Source organism: Amblyomma americanum, chromosome 11, assembly GCF_052857255.1.
Source record: "Amblyomma americanum isolate KBUSLIRL-KWMA chromosome 11, ASM5285725v1, whole genome shotgun sequence".
Taxonomy (NCBI): domain Eukaryota; kingdom Metazoa; phylum Arthropoda; class Arachnida; order Ixodida; family Ixodidae; genus Amblyomma; species Amblyomma americanum.
The window spans coordinates 16653619-16668539 of NC_135507.1; the positions used below are offsets into that span (position 1 = coordinate 16653619).

At 44.9% G+C, this 14921-nt stretch overlaps 2 protein-coding genes across 3 annotated transcripts in view; one reads left to right on the top strand and one right to left on the bottom strand.

Annotated features, from left to right (window-relative positions):
* The window catches only part of LOC144109920 (uncharacterized), a 116199-nt gene that overhangs the window by 36679 nt on the left and 64599 nt on the right, over window positions 1-14921 (bottom strand). The window lies entirely within an intron of this gene.
* Window positions 7881-12046, top strand: LOC144110140 (uncharacterized). The gene has a single exon (XM_077642968.1). It carries the CDS (start codon window positions 7935-7937, stop codon window positions 9123-9125), a length of 1191 nt encoding a protein of 396 aa, XP_077499094.1. The 5' UTR covers window positions 7881-7934; the 3' UTR covers window positions 9126-12046.

The following is a 14921-nucleotide window of genomic DNA, read 5'->3' on the forward strand; positions in this document are numbered from 1 at the left end:
AAGTATAGAGCACGCATAAACAGTCTATAGTCTATAGAGCATGTATTAAAATTATTTTGAGCAGGCGCGAAGCACAAGAAGAATGATTTGACGATCAACGAACCAAGTCGTTTCATGAGCTTTCGAAGAATGAATTAAGGCACTCTTTCCCAATTACGCGTCTGTCTGCGCTCAGGATTTATGTCATGCATCTGCCTAATCCGTTTCTTCCCTGTTAATAGAGAGATTTAGCTAAGCCTGATTTGCGGGGACACAGTGCGCATGCGCAGATTGGTCCCAGGGCGTCAGATGGCGCCACTTGCCAGCCAGCTGCACGCACGCCTGCACGTCGGGACCAATCGACGCGTGCGCACTGGCGGTGCGCCGAAACGGATGCTGTAATAGCCGTGTTTCGCGCTGCACTCAATTTCTCTATAAACATTTACTAGCCCCATTTTCGTATTTCGTATACACCTACCAAACCGTTTCCCCTCCTCGATGCATGCATACGTCACCATAAGCTTGGTGTGGGTGCAGACAGCAGAGTGAAAATGTTATGGCACATAACCATCTGGTTATATGAGGCTTAAGTACCTCCAGAGGCAAAGCAGTAGTTGTTTGCCACGCATTACAAAAAAGGAAAAGCCTGAAACCTGAGGTGTGCGATGTTACTTATTTTGTTAGAGCAGCAGCAAGAAAGCAGGTACACTATTTTCACGACGCGTCGGAACAACCCAGTCCCTAACGACGCCGCTTAATGGAAGGGACCAAAATAATGAGCAGAGCACTTGCCCCTCTTTAGTGCGCGGTGACCTCAACTGGGAACGAGCCGTTCTCCTTTTTTCTTTTGTTTTTAAACAGTTTTTTTTCTGGGTCGCGCTGAGCAGCCCAGCATTGTTACTGCTTCCCCGCCACCGTTCGTGCCAGCGTAAAAGAAGCAAACATACGAGCTACGAGCTGTGTTGTCCTGTTAGGGCCACGCCCGAATTCGCCGACCCGCACCGACAAAACAAACCCAACAAGCTTTGTTCCTTTTTTTCTTAACATTATTCTAGGACTCTCTAACCACTAACACCGACGCTTCACCCTTAATGACCGTTAACGAGCTTCATTGAGCATTTTTGCGCGTTTAGGTCAACTTTCACAGCAGCTTCTTTCAACACTTCAGAAGATAATTGGTCTCGCCAGCATAAGATCGTGTTTGTCTTCTATTCGGTACAGCTCCAACATGATCTGAGATGTGCCAGTGTTTTGTTTTTTTTACTATGTGCTCCGACCTAATCTTAAACTATACACCGATGTATTCTTGATAATATTTTTGTGATGGCAGCGATTTATTTGTGGAGGAAGGCTAGAAGGTGGGTGCGCGCGGCGTAAACTAGATCGTTAAGGTCTTGCGCCTGAACGGCAGCCGCAAGAAGTTCGAGGGATATAGAAGAGAGAGTTAGCTGAAAAGGAAAAAAGGCAGCAATAATGAGTAGAGACTAGACGGATGGAGACAGTTTGCATTCTAAAAATATACGTTGTATATAAGCATTTTATACACGTCTTTTTAACCTTTGGCCATTTCCATATTAAAAACTGTGTGAGATACGTAGATGCAATCTCTTGTTGCACGGCCAGGCGCACATTATGTACCTTATATTCGTGAATAATCAGACAAAAAAATTAACTTTAAATAAGTACTAAGCATTTTGTTTTTTATTTTACATGAAAGGTTATAATGCGAAATTGATGGTAGCAGACATCGAAGGTGATAGCTGTTTTTAAATTTGTTTTAATCTGCAATGTGGTTCGAAATATCGAACGTCAAAAATACGCCTTTGAAAGCTTGCTGAGTTGGCCGTCCGCATTACTGAGCGATAAATTGTGCCGCTGTTGTTGTTGTTGTTGTTGTTGTTGTTGTTGTTGTTGTTGTTGTTGTTGTTGTTGTTGATGTTGTTGTTGTTGTTGTTGTTGTTGTTGGTGTTGTTGTTGTTGTTGTTGTTGTTGTTGTTGTTGTTGTTGTTGTTGTTGTTGTTGTTGTTGTTGTTGTTGTTGTTGTTGTTGTTGTTGTTGTTGTTGTTGTTGTTGTTGTTGTTGTTGTTGTTGTTGTTGTCAAAAGCGATGGCACATACCCACGTTGGGGAATTGCCAGGGTTCGGTGCGAATCCAAACAGGAGAGAATTTATCGTCGCTGCTCGAGGTATCATAGACGGAATCAAGTCAACTTCTTCTACATCATCAAATAGACCAACTGCGCCTGTATTTGATGCATAAGAAGTGCGAAAGACGCCATTTTATAAATATGCAGTGCGGAAAAGCCAACTCAGCACGCTTTCAAAGACGTATTTCTGACGTTCGATATTTCAAAACAGCTTGCGGGGTAAGAACATTTAAAAACAAGGCTGACATTCGATGTTGACGGCCATCGATTTCGCAATATAACCATGCCCCAAAAAATGAAAAATGAAAAGTGTATGTGTTAATTTATGATAATTAATCTTCTAATTATTGATCCATGTAAGGTACACAATGTCTGTCTTGCTTGTAAAGTCCAGCTCAACAAGCCACCCCGACGTATCCCTCAGAGTTTTTAAAATTTAGCCAAGCAACCAACCAAGGACAGAATCGAGTACGAATCGGGTAGTGACTGCAGCCGAATCTAATACGAACAGAATATTTGTACTAATAATTCATTCAACACCATGAATTACAGCGCCGTACCTCAGCGCTGGCGCTAGCCCTTCGCGCTGTTTTCGACAAACTATAGCGGGGTCATCAGTGTATAGGATGCAGTTCGGATATGTTAAGCCATGCTGGCAAGATTATTCTTAATAAATAATCGAGCACTTCTTACTGAAGTCATCCAGCAAGAACTGACCAGGCCGTAGTTGCTACTGTTTCCGAACGTTGCGCTCCTATTAAACCTGAGTGCATCACCAGTGAAGAATTGTGTATATTTTAAAGCCTGTGAGTGGCCGACAGTGGCATTAGAATGATTCGCACGCGATAAAACTTTTACAAAAGGCAGGATACGTGCTCCTAGTCCATCGCTGCTGCCCGTAGCGCCGTTCGTGAGAAGGTGTAGCCTAGCTACGTACAGTGTTGTGAAACGCGTCAGGCGTGGTGAGCGCTTCGATCGAAGTTGTGCAACTGCTTCGGCCTGCTTTGTGTCCAATAGGTTTGCAATCGCCAGAAATAACCAGCACAGCTGCCTCCGAAGTGGATGAAATATACGGTGGCAGACCGGAAGCAATCTTCGCTAAAACCTAGCTCATGAAATTTTTGTTCAATAGCTGCGTTTCTCTCTTATGATCAGGAAAAAGGGCAGTAACTGTAAAAAACCATAACAGTTAACGATATGCCGGTTGTCTCCGATAACAACCGAACACTCAGAAGTTTTCCTTAAAAGCGTAGAAGCAGTGGATGGGCGCAAGAAGTTTGATTTAAAACATCGGTCAAATCGATAACCGCAATCAAGGTGGCCGTAGTTTGTCGAATGATCAAAACATAGAAAGCGGATAATAAAAATAATAATAATAATTCGTAGTGGGGGAAATGAAATGGCGCAGTATCTGTCTCGCATCTCGGCGGACACCCGAACCGCGCCGTAAGAGAAAAGATAAAGGAGGGAGTGAAAGAAGAAAGGAAGAAAGAGGTGCCGTAGTGGAGGGCTCCGGAATAATTTAGACCACCTGGGGATCTTTAACGTGCACTTACATCGCACAGCAGACGGGCGCCTTAGCGTTTTTCCTCAATCCGCAACCGCCACGCTCCGCAGAGTTAATTCAGTTTTGTCATGATGAAGGCGCACTATAGGGTGAACACGTATTTGTCCAGCTGACGTTCCAAACGCGCACGCGGAGGGACAGGTGCACATTTTCACCTGACTGCTAGTGGCAGCCGATCGGTAACTCTAAAAAAATAACACAAGTACCGCGTTAGGCAGAAGCCTTGAAGTTCATCGCCCCATACCCGAGTACTTGCGTAGGTCACCTTAATTCAACCATTGAAATAGAAACGCTCGAAATTTCCCTATCGACGTGCCTTCAAAGTGGGCTTGTCGTATCGAAATAGTGCAGTCCTTATATCGCAACATACTCTTATCTTGTTCACTTCATGTGTCGTAAGAGCATGCCGGTAGATACGGGAAGCGAACAATTGCAGAATGACAAACCCGTATATCGTCTCCCCCCAAATCCTCTGAAAAGTTTGAAACCTGTCGAGAGACACTCAAGGTACCTCCTTGCATGATTCAATAGAGAAAAACCGGACAAAAGGATTCCCTAGAGATCGCAAGTGCGGGAAGGCGTGTCGACTTTGACGAACTGAATATTTCGCAGCGCTCCAAGAAATAAGAACGGAGAAGTGGCGTATAGCACTTTTGTGCTTGGGCGGCCCTGCAGAATGCGCGAGTGTGAAATCAACATAATCTCGACCATAGCGCGGCAACTGCAGTGACGGCAGACTCACCGTATAAAGACGCATAAAGACCGAACACCGCGAAGCCGCCTTTTCTAGACCTCTAGTGCGAGGCTATATTTCGTTTTTTTTTTCTCGCCTGAAAGCAGGAAATCCACTACAAGGAATAGTACTTTCCGAAATCTCCTGCAGCAGTTCTCGAGCCTCTAGAGCTGTTCACACTTATGATAAAGCTTTTGTTGGAGAGACGAGTGGATGCGAAATAAGAAAGGTGGCGCTACTTTCGCATGCGAGAGAAACTTTTCAATTCTCCTGCGCGAGAAAGGTTCCAAGCCTGTGTATAGTCTGTCAAAATGCCAAGACTTTTTCACGCCGCGTGCTGTCGCTGCTACCGCCACCGTTCGAACGAATGGAGGCTTCGGCAAAATGGGCCTCCCATAAATGCCGAGAATGTATAAGCTTTTAAAAGCGAAGGCATACGCTTACGCCTTTGTTTGCATAGGGCGAAAGCAGGCCTGTTGTATGCGTCTCAACGCGATCATTTCCACTAGGTTTGTATGAAACGTAAAAAAATGCTGACGGGCTTCGCTGATGGCGCTATATACCGTTGCAGTTTCAAGCGCCTTTAAAGTATGTCGTTCAACAGCTTTTGACGCGTGAGGCAAATTAGGGATATGTGAACTCTTCTGCGAGAGAAGAAAGCAGCAAATGCCTAAACTTCATTTTTTATTATCATACAATCCAAAGGTCAAGAACTTCCCGATTCCGGTTTGATCTTGGCTGCAACTATTTGTGCTGAAGTAGGTTTTTTGGTTTTGTTTCCGAGGAGCAAATCTTTCTTTTTTATTGACCTTAATGCGCCCTAATACATCTGCCGTTATTTACCTAACGGTAAGCATTCAGTGTTCTGAAAGATACGACACGCTTATAGGCATAGTTCTGCGGCGTCTGTTACAGGCCTTTTAAAGAAGAAAGGTCAGGGGCCCACAACTTCCTACTTTGAAATCTTAGCTGCCCGTGCCAATATCGGCTTGTAGGCCTAAAGAAAGTTATGATTGGAAGCTGCCTCACGCTATCCTCGGAGTAACCGCCTATCCCGATGGTCACAAGATACACCAGCAAGCCAAATGCCATCATATCAAATGAAAACAATGGACGCTCTGCTGAGTACCACCTAAACAGGCGGTGCACCAGGCTCTTATGACATGCACGCGGTAAGGCGCATAACAACTATTGATGTCTCAGTTTGGTTTACCAACTTGCTCAGTTAGGTCAACACGGTGAGTGATTTCCGCATCCCCTATGCAACTACGATCAGCAACAACTGAAACGCGAACAAGACAACTGAGCCACGAAGAGCGAAATAAGAAACCCTTAGCCGAGGGAAGCTTAATACAACCGCGGAAGCGTTTGGGCTAGTTGGTTAGCCAAGTTTAGATGGTGAAAGCACTCAAGAAGACGGGGACTCGGAAGACAGGACACAGTGTGTGTCCGTCTATAAGCTTAATACTTAATATTTCATCTCCAGGAGTTAATATATTAATGTTTTTGTGTTGGCGCTGCAGTTCGCTTGCTCGTGTTTCATTGGTTTCTGCTGGTATAACGAAACAACAGCAAAGTTTGCCGCCCCGGTGGCTGAGTGGTTATGGCGCTCGACTGCTGGCCCGAAAGACGCGGGTTGGATCCCGGCCGTGGAGGTTGAATTTCGACGGAGGCGAAATTCTAGAGGCCCGTGTGCTGTTCAATGTCAGTGCACGTTAAAGAACCCCTGGTGGTCGAAATTTCCAGAGTCCTTGGCTACGGCGTCCCTCATAGCCTGAGTCGCTTCGGGACGATAAACCCCCATAAACCAAATCAACAGCAAGATTTGACATTTCGTCACCTACTGACATAGCAGTGTGATTTCTGAAAATCTAGTTTCTTTTTGCCGTCAGCGTTATCTTTTGGAGTGACTTATTTGAAAAAAATTCCATCAGATTTTCTAACTAGTTTCTGACACTTTGATTTTTCTTTGATAAAAGTGTGGGCGCAATGCTTTGCACTACCGGGGATTCTCGTTAATTCTAACCCATAATTCGTGCCTCTCGAATAATTCATTACAGTCATCGATAGCCACCATCAACAGCCCACTTCAGTCCATTACAAGACAAAAGCCTCCTCCATTAACCCTGCCCTGTGCCAGCTGTGGTCACCTTAGCACTGCAAACTTTGTAATCTCATCCATCCACCTGACAATCCACCGCATGCTGCTGAATCTAACATCCCTTGGCTTCTCTCCATTATCTTGGGTGACCACCGGCTATCTCTTCGCATTACATGAACGGCCCATGTTCATTTCCTCTCCTTGACGGGGACGTCTTTAAATCGCATTAGTTCCTTAACCCATTGTGCTCTCTTCTTGTTTGATATCGGAACCCCAACGACTTCCATATCCATAATTCGCTGCGATGTTCCGAACTTAATTTCAAGCCCTTCCGTCAGCCTCCCTGTTCCTGTCCCATCGAGAAGTACCAGCCATTTGTCGCATGGTTAAATGAGCGCCAAACTGTTGCACCCGCTGTTTCGCCACACCGCCGCGTCGCAATCCTTAGGTACGCCTAATTAACCCTCCATGTGCAGTGCAGTAACAACAAGAACGTTAGCTTACAAGCGACGTCACACCGGAGTGAAGCTGCGCGGACGTAGCTTACTGGGAGCTGCTGTGCGTCACCGTGGCCGCCGTCACCGCAGCGACGTCGGCGACTGGCGCTCCTGCTACCCGCACAACGCGCGTCGTGCTCCACCAATGGAAGGGCACGGGCAGCCAAACACAGAACGCGACACAAGCGCTCTTTCACATGCGCCGGCCTCTCGTCAATATCGGCGTTTTCAGCCACCCCCCCCCCCCCCCCTCCCTCCTTCTCCTTTCATCAGTTGAGCCCCTGGGGCCGCATATGGAACGGAGAGACGCAAATTGACCCGCACCGGTGCACGGCGGGAACCCGTTCTCTAATGCATCGAATTTTGCGCGCGAAAAGAGCTGGTCGCCTTTGACGGACCCCGGACCGTCGGGTTTCGCTCACTGCACTACCAGGTCTCAGTTGTGTAGCGGCGACATTGGTCAGTCAAAGTGCGCGCGAGCTGTTTCTTTCGTTCTTGATTTCATTCAGGCGATGTGTGGAACGCATGTGGCACTTCTTTACAAAAGGTTTTAAAATTATAAAACACAGATGAGCAAAGAAAGGATCCATTAGGGTCTCATGCTAGTGAACTCCTGAACAAAGGGAAGGATGAAGGTAGGAGTGAAAGTGAGGCGAGAGAAACAGGGGTGATAGTGGAGGGCTCCTCATTCATTTCGGCCATCTCGAGTTTTTTTTTTTTTTAACAGGCACTAGCCTTGCGCAGCACATGGGCAGTTTTGCATTGCGCCTCCACAGAAATACAGTCGCCACGGCCTGGATACAGAAATACAGTCGCCACAGTTGGAAGCACCATCGCCATCAACATCCGCTCCAGCTTTTAAGCAGCTTCGGCCACCGGCGTCGCTTTGTGGGCTCGGTGGCTGTGCTACGATGCGGTCGCTTACCCCGTTCTGCCTCGCCATGCAGGTGATCGCTCCCCTCTGGATTACCACGCTTTTCCCCGCTCCTCTTGCTGCCTGTCCACCGGACATCTCGCCGGAATGGACGCCCGCTCTCAACCGAACCGATATGTGCCAGCCTTGCGCCATCACCGCTTCGCCCGATCGTGCGCTGACTTCAGTGCACTGCACCCTCGACAGACAGTTGGAAACACCATCGCCATCAACATCCGCTCCAGCTTTTAAGCAGCTTCGGCCACCGGCGTCGCTTTGTGGGCTCGGTGGCTGTGCCTCGATGCGGTCGCTTAACCCGTTCTGTCTCGCTATGCAGGTTAGTAAGCCATGTTGTCTTTACGCTAAGAAATCTAGTGATTACTTTTTGATACAGCTGCCGAGCCCGCAATGCTGCCTTGCCATTGTCACTGAGTGTTCTGATGTCATTATTTCCTTGCTTTTGTTGTCCGGCGACATAGAGACTAACCCCGGCCCTGCCTCACTCGAAACTGTAGTTACGGAGCTTAAAAAATTGTCCGCCGGTCAGTCGACATTAATCGCGGAAGTTACAGACCTCAAAAACCAGTTACTAACAACAGACAACCTTATTTCTGATCTAAGCAGGCGCATCAGCGCTCTTGAAGGTCATTACCAAACCATACAGTCACTACGCACAGAGATAGAAGGCCTAAGCACTCACACCACCCAGGCAACTCGCCAGCTCTGTGATCTCGAGGATCGCATAGACAAAGCAGAAAACCAATCACGAAGAAACAACCTCATATTCTACAACATTCCGGACCCTGACCCATCTGAAACGTGGGCCGACTCTGAAAAGCTACTAATTCGCCATTGCTCCGAATTTTTGGACATCACCCTCGACCCCAAAACAATAGACCGCACTCACCGTCTTGGGCGCCACGAACCTGATCGCTGCCGTCCGTTAATTGCCAAATTCGCACTTTTCAAAACGAAGGACGAAATTCTAGCTAATGGCCGCAAATTCAAGAACACTGACTACTCCGTCGGTGAAGATTTTTCACGCCGCGTTCGCAATGTGCGCAAACATCTAGTTACATTTGCCAAAAGCAAGACTAACCGTTTTTCTTTGCGATACAAAACCCTGTTCATCGGTTCCCGACGATATATCTTCGACGAACCATCGCAATCTGTAAAAGAGATACCATAGCGGTTGCTGCGCCGCCAGCCCCCAGCCGCTCATGTACCTACCACCCCCCAGCCTAATCTTTCCTTTTCGGCGATTTTCACAAACATACGTAGTTTTCTTCCGAAACGTGAAATCATCTCCAATCTTGTGTGTTCATCTGCTAGTAACTTGCTGATACTTACCGAAACATGGCTCACTAATGGCATCACCGATACTGAAGTTCTTGCTGACTTACCGAATTTTAACCTTCTTCGCAAAGATCGCACATCCGCTCGAGGTGGAGGCGTTTTCATCGCAGTTAGCAATCAGTTCTCGTGTACAGTTATTAATATTCCATCAGACCTTGAGATGGTATGGCTACTTTGTCGCGCTGCGCCCCAAACCGTACTGCTGGGCGTTTGTTATAGAGCGCCAAATACCAACTCCGATTTCTCTCGAATTCTTAACGACGTGATCAGCCAATTAACGAGGAAATACCCAAAAGCGCATATCATTCTTTTTGGAGACTTCAATTTTCCAGAAATCAACTGGCAGACACAGACAGCTGTCGGCAACAGGGAAGCGAATGATTTTATCGAGGTCTGCCTAAACTTCAACTTAACTCAAGTGGTATCTGAACCGACCCGCGGTGCAAACATCCTAGATCTAATCCTGACTACCCACCCGGAAGCCCTCTCATCTATCACTTATCTACGCGAAATCAGCGACCATAAAGTAATCCACGCCACATTTGAGTTCCACCCATCACGACGCCAGAATCAAAACAAAACTATTCGCCTCTACAACAAAGGAAACTATGAAGCCTTTAGTCTTGAATTAAACCAATATCTCACAACATTTGAAGCATCTTTTCACGATAATTCAATAAATGACAATTGGTCCCGTTTTAAGAAAAAGGTTAGCGAACTAACCGATAGATACATCCCCAAAATAAGCTTCCACTCGGACCGCCAGAAACCATGGTATACCAAAACGATAAAAAGACTCGACAATAAAAAGAAGCGCCTTTTCCGTGCGGCAAAATTAAAGCAATACGACGAGTGCGCATGGGAAAAATACTATACAGCCGAACGCACCTACCTATCAGAAATTCGCTACGCAAAATACTCTTTCCTTCACAACGACCTCCCCAAATTGTTGACTTCCAATCCCAGAAAGTTTTGGCAGGTCATAAGTGAGCACCCGGCACATACCATCACTCTAACTAAAGAGTCTGGAGAGGAAGCTGATGACATTGAGTGCGCTGACATTTTTAATAACGCCTTTTCATCTGTGTTCACTAATGAAATTCACCCACCAACTGCAACTTTCGCCGTCGATATAGAGTCCAGCATGCCTGCTATCGCGTTTTCTGAAGCCGGCATTACCTCGCTCATTGAACACCTTAAAACTTCATCATCGGCCGGCGTCGACGAAATTAACTCCAAAATACTGCGCAACACTAATAATATTTCTGCAATGTACTTATTGTTATTGTTTTCACAGTCGCTTTCTACAGGTTCCATTCCGGATGACTGGAAAGTGGGAAAGGTCATTCCCGTCTTTAAGTCCGGTAACAAAGATTCTCCTTTAAATTACCGTCCGATATCATTAACCAGCATACCTTGCAAAATCATGGAACACGTCATCTATTCTCAAATCATGGACTTTCTAGACGCTATCAACTTCTTTCATCCCTCACAACACGGGTTTCGCAAGGGTTTGTCATGTGAAACTCAACTGGCCGTCTTTCTTCATGACGTTCACTCTAACCTCGACCTAAATTTACAAACTGACGCTATTTTTCTAGACTTTGCTAAAGCATTTGATAAAGTTCCCCACAGGCGTTTACTGCTAAAACTAACCATGCTAAAACTGCATCCTAACGTCTTATTGTGGATCGAAGAATTCCTTTCTAAGCGCTCCCAGTTTGTTCTCGTTAATAGCCAGAGTTCCAACCCTCTTCCAGTAACATCAGGCGTACCCCAAGGTTCTGTACTTGCTCCCCTCCTATTCTTAATCTACATAAACGACTTACCCTCAAACCTGGTTTGCAATGTTCGTCTGTTTGCAGACGACTGCGTTATTTACCACACGATTTCCAACACCTTTGACCAATCACAGCTGCAAAACGACATTGACACAGTGCATGCCTGGTGCGATGACTGGCTAATGTCGCTTAATCCTAATAAATGTAAACTCGTATCTTTTCACCGCCGGCGTAACCCCCATATTTTCTCTTACTCCGTTGCTAACGTTCCACTAGAATCTGTATACTCATACAAGTACCTAGGTGTCACCTTGTGCCAGGATCTCTCCTGGCGCTCTCATGTAACGAACATCGTCGCATCAGCTAACCGGTCATTGGGTTTTTTGAAACGTCACCTACGGCACGCCCCTCAAAGTATTAAACTTCTCGCCTACCAATCACTAATTCGACCAAAACTAGAATACGCATCTGCTATCTGGAGCCCGCAACAAGCATATCTCATCAGTTCACTAGAATCTGTCCAAAATCGCGCCACGAGGTTCATTCATTTTGCCTATTCATACGACATCAGTGTATCGTCACTTAAACGACAATCAGGTTTATCAACTCTTGCCCATCGTCGTCGCATTGCTTCTCTTAGTCTGTTTCATAAGTTTTTTTACAGTTCCCTCGGACAACCACCCTACATCACACCGCCCGCTCGCATATCTCATCGCACCGGCCATCCACTGCAAGTGTCATGCCAACGCTCCCGCACCGTCACTTTTTCCGCATCCTTTTTTCTTCGCACTGCTAAAGACTGGAATGGCCTTCCCCACGACGTTGATGCCATCACCTGCCAATCAAGTTTTGTGAACAATTTAAATATGCATTTCATAAATATCATGTAAGCAACCATATTCAACCCATATTTGTACTCCCACCCCTTATGTAACACCCCCAAAGTGGGGTCTTTAAGGTAATAAAGTGAAGTGAAGTGAAGCCGCTGCGTTAGCAGCCGAAGGCCGTGTCAGTCAGAACAGTCAGTAGTAGAAGACTTAGTTGAACTTCCAGAATGTTCCATAGTGTTTCACAAAAGAAAAAATGGAATAATGTGGCAAAGCTTTCACTTGAACTCTCTGATAGGGTACTGAATTTGATTGATTGATTGATTGATTGATTGATTGATTGATTGATTGCTTGCTTGATTGATTGATTGATTGATTGATTGATTGATTGATTGATTTAATACCTTCACGGTACATGCGGTGTCACAAAATTGACGGTTTTATTTTCTAGTGCCGTCGTTGCAACATCAGTCTAAAACAAGCATAAAAAAGAACATTATCTGCAATGCTAATCACGGCAAAAACAATAAAAAAATATATTCTAAACAGTCGTCTTGCAATGCAATTGTAAATTGTTCACTGGCATTCAAAATAAGTACGGAAGCCTGCAAGTGTTTCTATTATTGCTAGCATTTAGCACAAAATAATTAGATTATACACATTAGTGGGATATTTGGGGCACCAACATTGTCCTGAGGAATAATTCCAAATGACGAGCATGTCGGACGGAACACAGCTCATCATATACGTAATTATTGCGATTATAAACATCGGGTAATATAGTTAACTCCGCTATATTCCTGTGCACTGAGGCCGGAGACCGGTGAAATATGCTTCTCATAGATGATATACTTGAAAAACTGTGCTACAGTATCAAGAAATAAACTGTGCACCGTAGTTTTGAGCTTACGCTAGAGCGTTGTCTACCGAAACATTTGTGACTCGGGTCTGAAATTTACCAAGCATATTTAACTTTGAACAAAATAATGTTTCACAAAGTAGCGGCTGTAGCCGTGAAGGCGTCTTATAAACGTTTCGACGTAAAAATCTTACGGAACGGTTAGCGTTGCTAGCAACATAATGAATGTTCATTTGTCAAGACAGGTTATTGATGAAAACTCACAGGGTGGGTGGATATAAGGTTTTAGTTGCTGAAGCAACGAGACTTAAGCGTGGTACTGCTACCACATGTTTAATTCTGTTTAATTGTCATAATTTTTTTTAATTTTCTATATATATTTACCTGCACACATCATATGTATAACTATAATTAGACCCATTATAGAAAAAGCTTTAGCGTCCTGTTTTGTCAGCATCACGAAATATTACTCGTTAAATGAAGCTGTAATCAGCAATATACGAATAAATAACTTTATGAGGTTAGGGAGGTCAATAATGCCAATTTTGAAGGGAATGGTGCTGAAATTGCCCTCGAAATTCATCGGAATAAAGCAGTTTAAAGTCCAGCGGTGTTGTGTGTGTGGCTCTTTGTATTGGCCTGCGTCAGTCTCGCTGGTTCTACCATCTGTGCATTATGAACAGACTAGCCCAGCAATTTACTCTATTGAAGTGTTCTGTGTGGCAATTCAAAGCGTACTAAATAAGAAAAGAACTTGTATTCGTTACCTTTAATGACCTGAGCATCATTAAAAAGAAGGTTTGCAATAAATGAAAAAGTGCTAGTACAAATGTTAAGTTTAAATTCCTAGTCCCTTTACGCGAGCAGCAAGAAGGAAGACATTGAAAGTACATTATCTATCGTAGAAAAGAAAAACCCGTTAGAAAAAACAACACACTGAGTCTTACACGCAAATGTTCTACCTGTGGTGAGCTGACGAGGTGGAAAAAGCGACAATTTTAGAATTAACATTATTTAATGGTACCGTCATTTGAACAGATGGACTGCATTAACTATTAACAATATTATCTGTGCTAATTGTCCTTCCGAATGTCACTTTTTGTCAAGCCTTTTTTGTCAAGCCTTACAACCACGAAGTGCATAGGTTAATAAAAATCCCTTAAGTTTTCTTTTAGGGACATTCAAGTCGTAAATCCACACGAAAATACTGAGAAGCTTACGCCGGTGTTTCCGTGAGAAATATTTCATATAAAAAAAAAAGGCTACTGAGAGCTCCAAACTGTTAGCCCTATGGGGGAAACAGCGACAAGCCTTGGAGTCCTTGAATGTTTTTTTCTCTAGTTCCTGCAGCCAGTGTACTTTGACAGCTTGTAAGTTTTATTCGCATTGGCAAGACGACGACATCCTGAAGAGATATCTGCGCTTGAACCATGAAATGAAGAAGCAAGTGCAAGTACGACCTCTCGACCAGAAAAAGCAGACATTTTCCGTCTAAAATAACAGTTCGCTTGAACGGGCATGACACAGAAGATGATATCTTGCCTGGTCTTCATAATTCCGACGGAACATAAATGTTCTGAGGTCCCCAAGTTATTAAACTCGCTAACTATTTTAGTTAATTCCCCATTACTGCAGTGCTTTTCTGAGAGCCCGTATTTCTTTTATTCTCTTTCGCATCCGCGTCCTTGAACTTAACTGGCTCTTCTAACCTTTGTGAATAGAAAATCGAATTAGACCTTCCTCTCTTGAACTACAGTTAAGAGGAATCGTTCACGAAGTTACGTGCACTGTAATGCAACTAACGAGAACGCAGCGAAACCCAGCGTTAGCAGTAATGACCTCGCTTCCGACTCTGCGTTTAACGTTCACAGGCGAGACACGGACCATATATATCTGCTCGCAGCTGGGAAACATTGCACGCGGCGCGCAAAATAACGACTCGACTGTAATGTACGTGCCTACATCCGGGAACGTGGGAGGAATGGGTAGAAAAATAATACGAAAACCGTGGCCCAACAAAAAGCCGCAGTCGTTCTAGTTGGTAGGAACGGCGCAGTTCATCGGAGATCGATGCGAAACATGGTGCGGAAATTCACGGCGCGAAGGACTCTAACGAAGATGAAAAATATTAACAAGGAAATAAACGCTCGGACGAGCGAGTT

What these genes read in the sequence shown, in the direction of transcription:
- LOC144110140 (XM_077642968.1), top strand. Translation starts at nt 7,935, where the DNA reads ATGCGGTCGCTTACCCCGTTCTGCCTCGCCATGCAGGTGATCGCTCCC.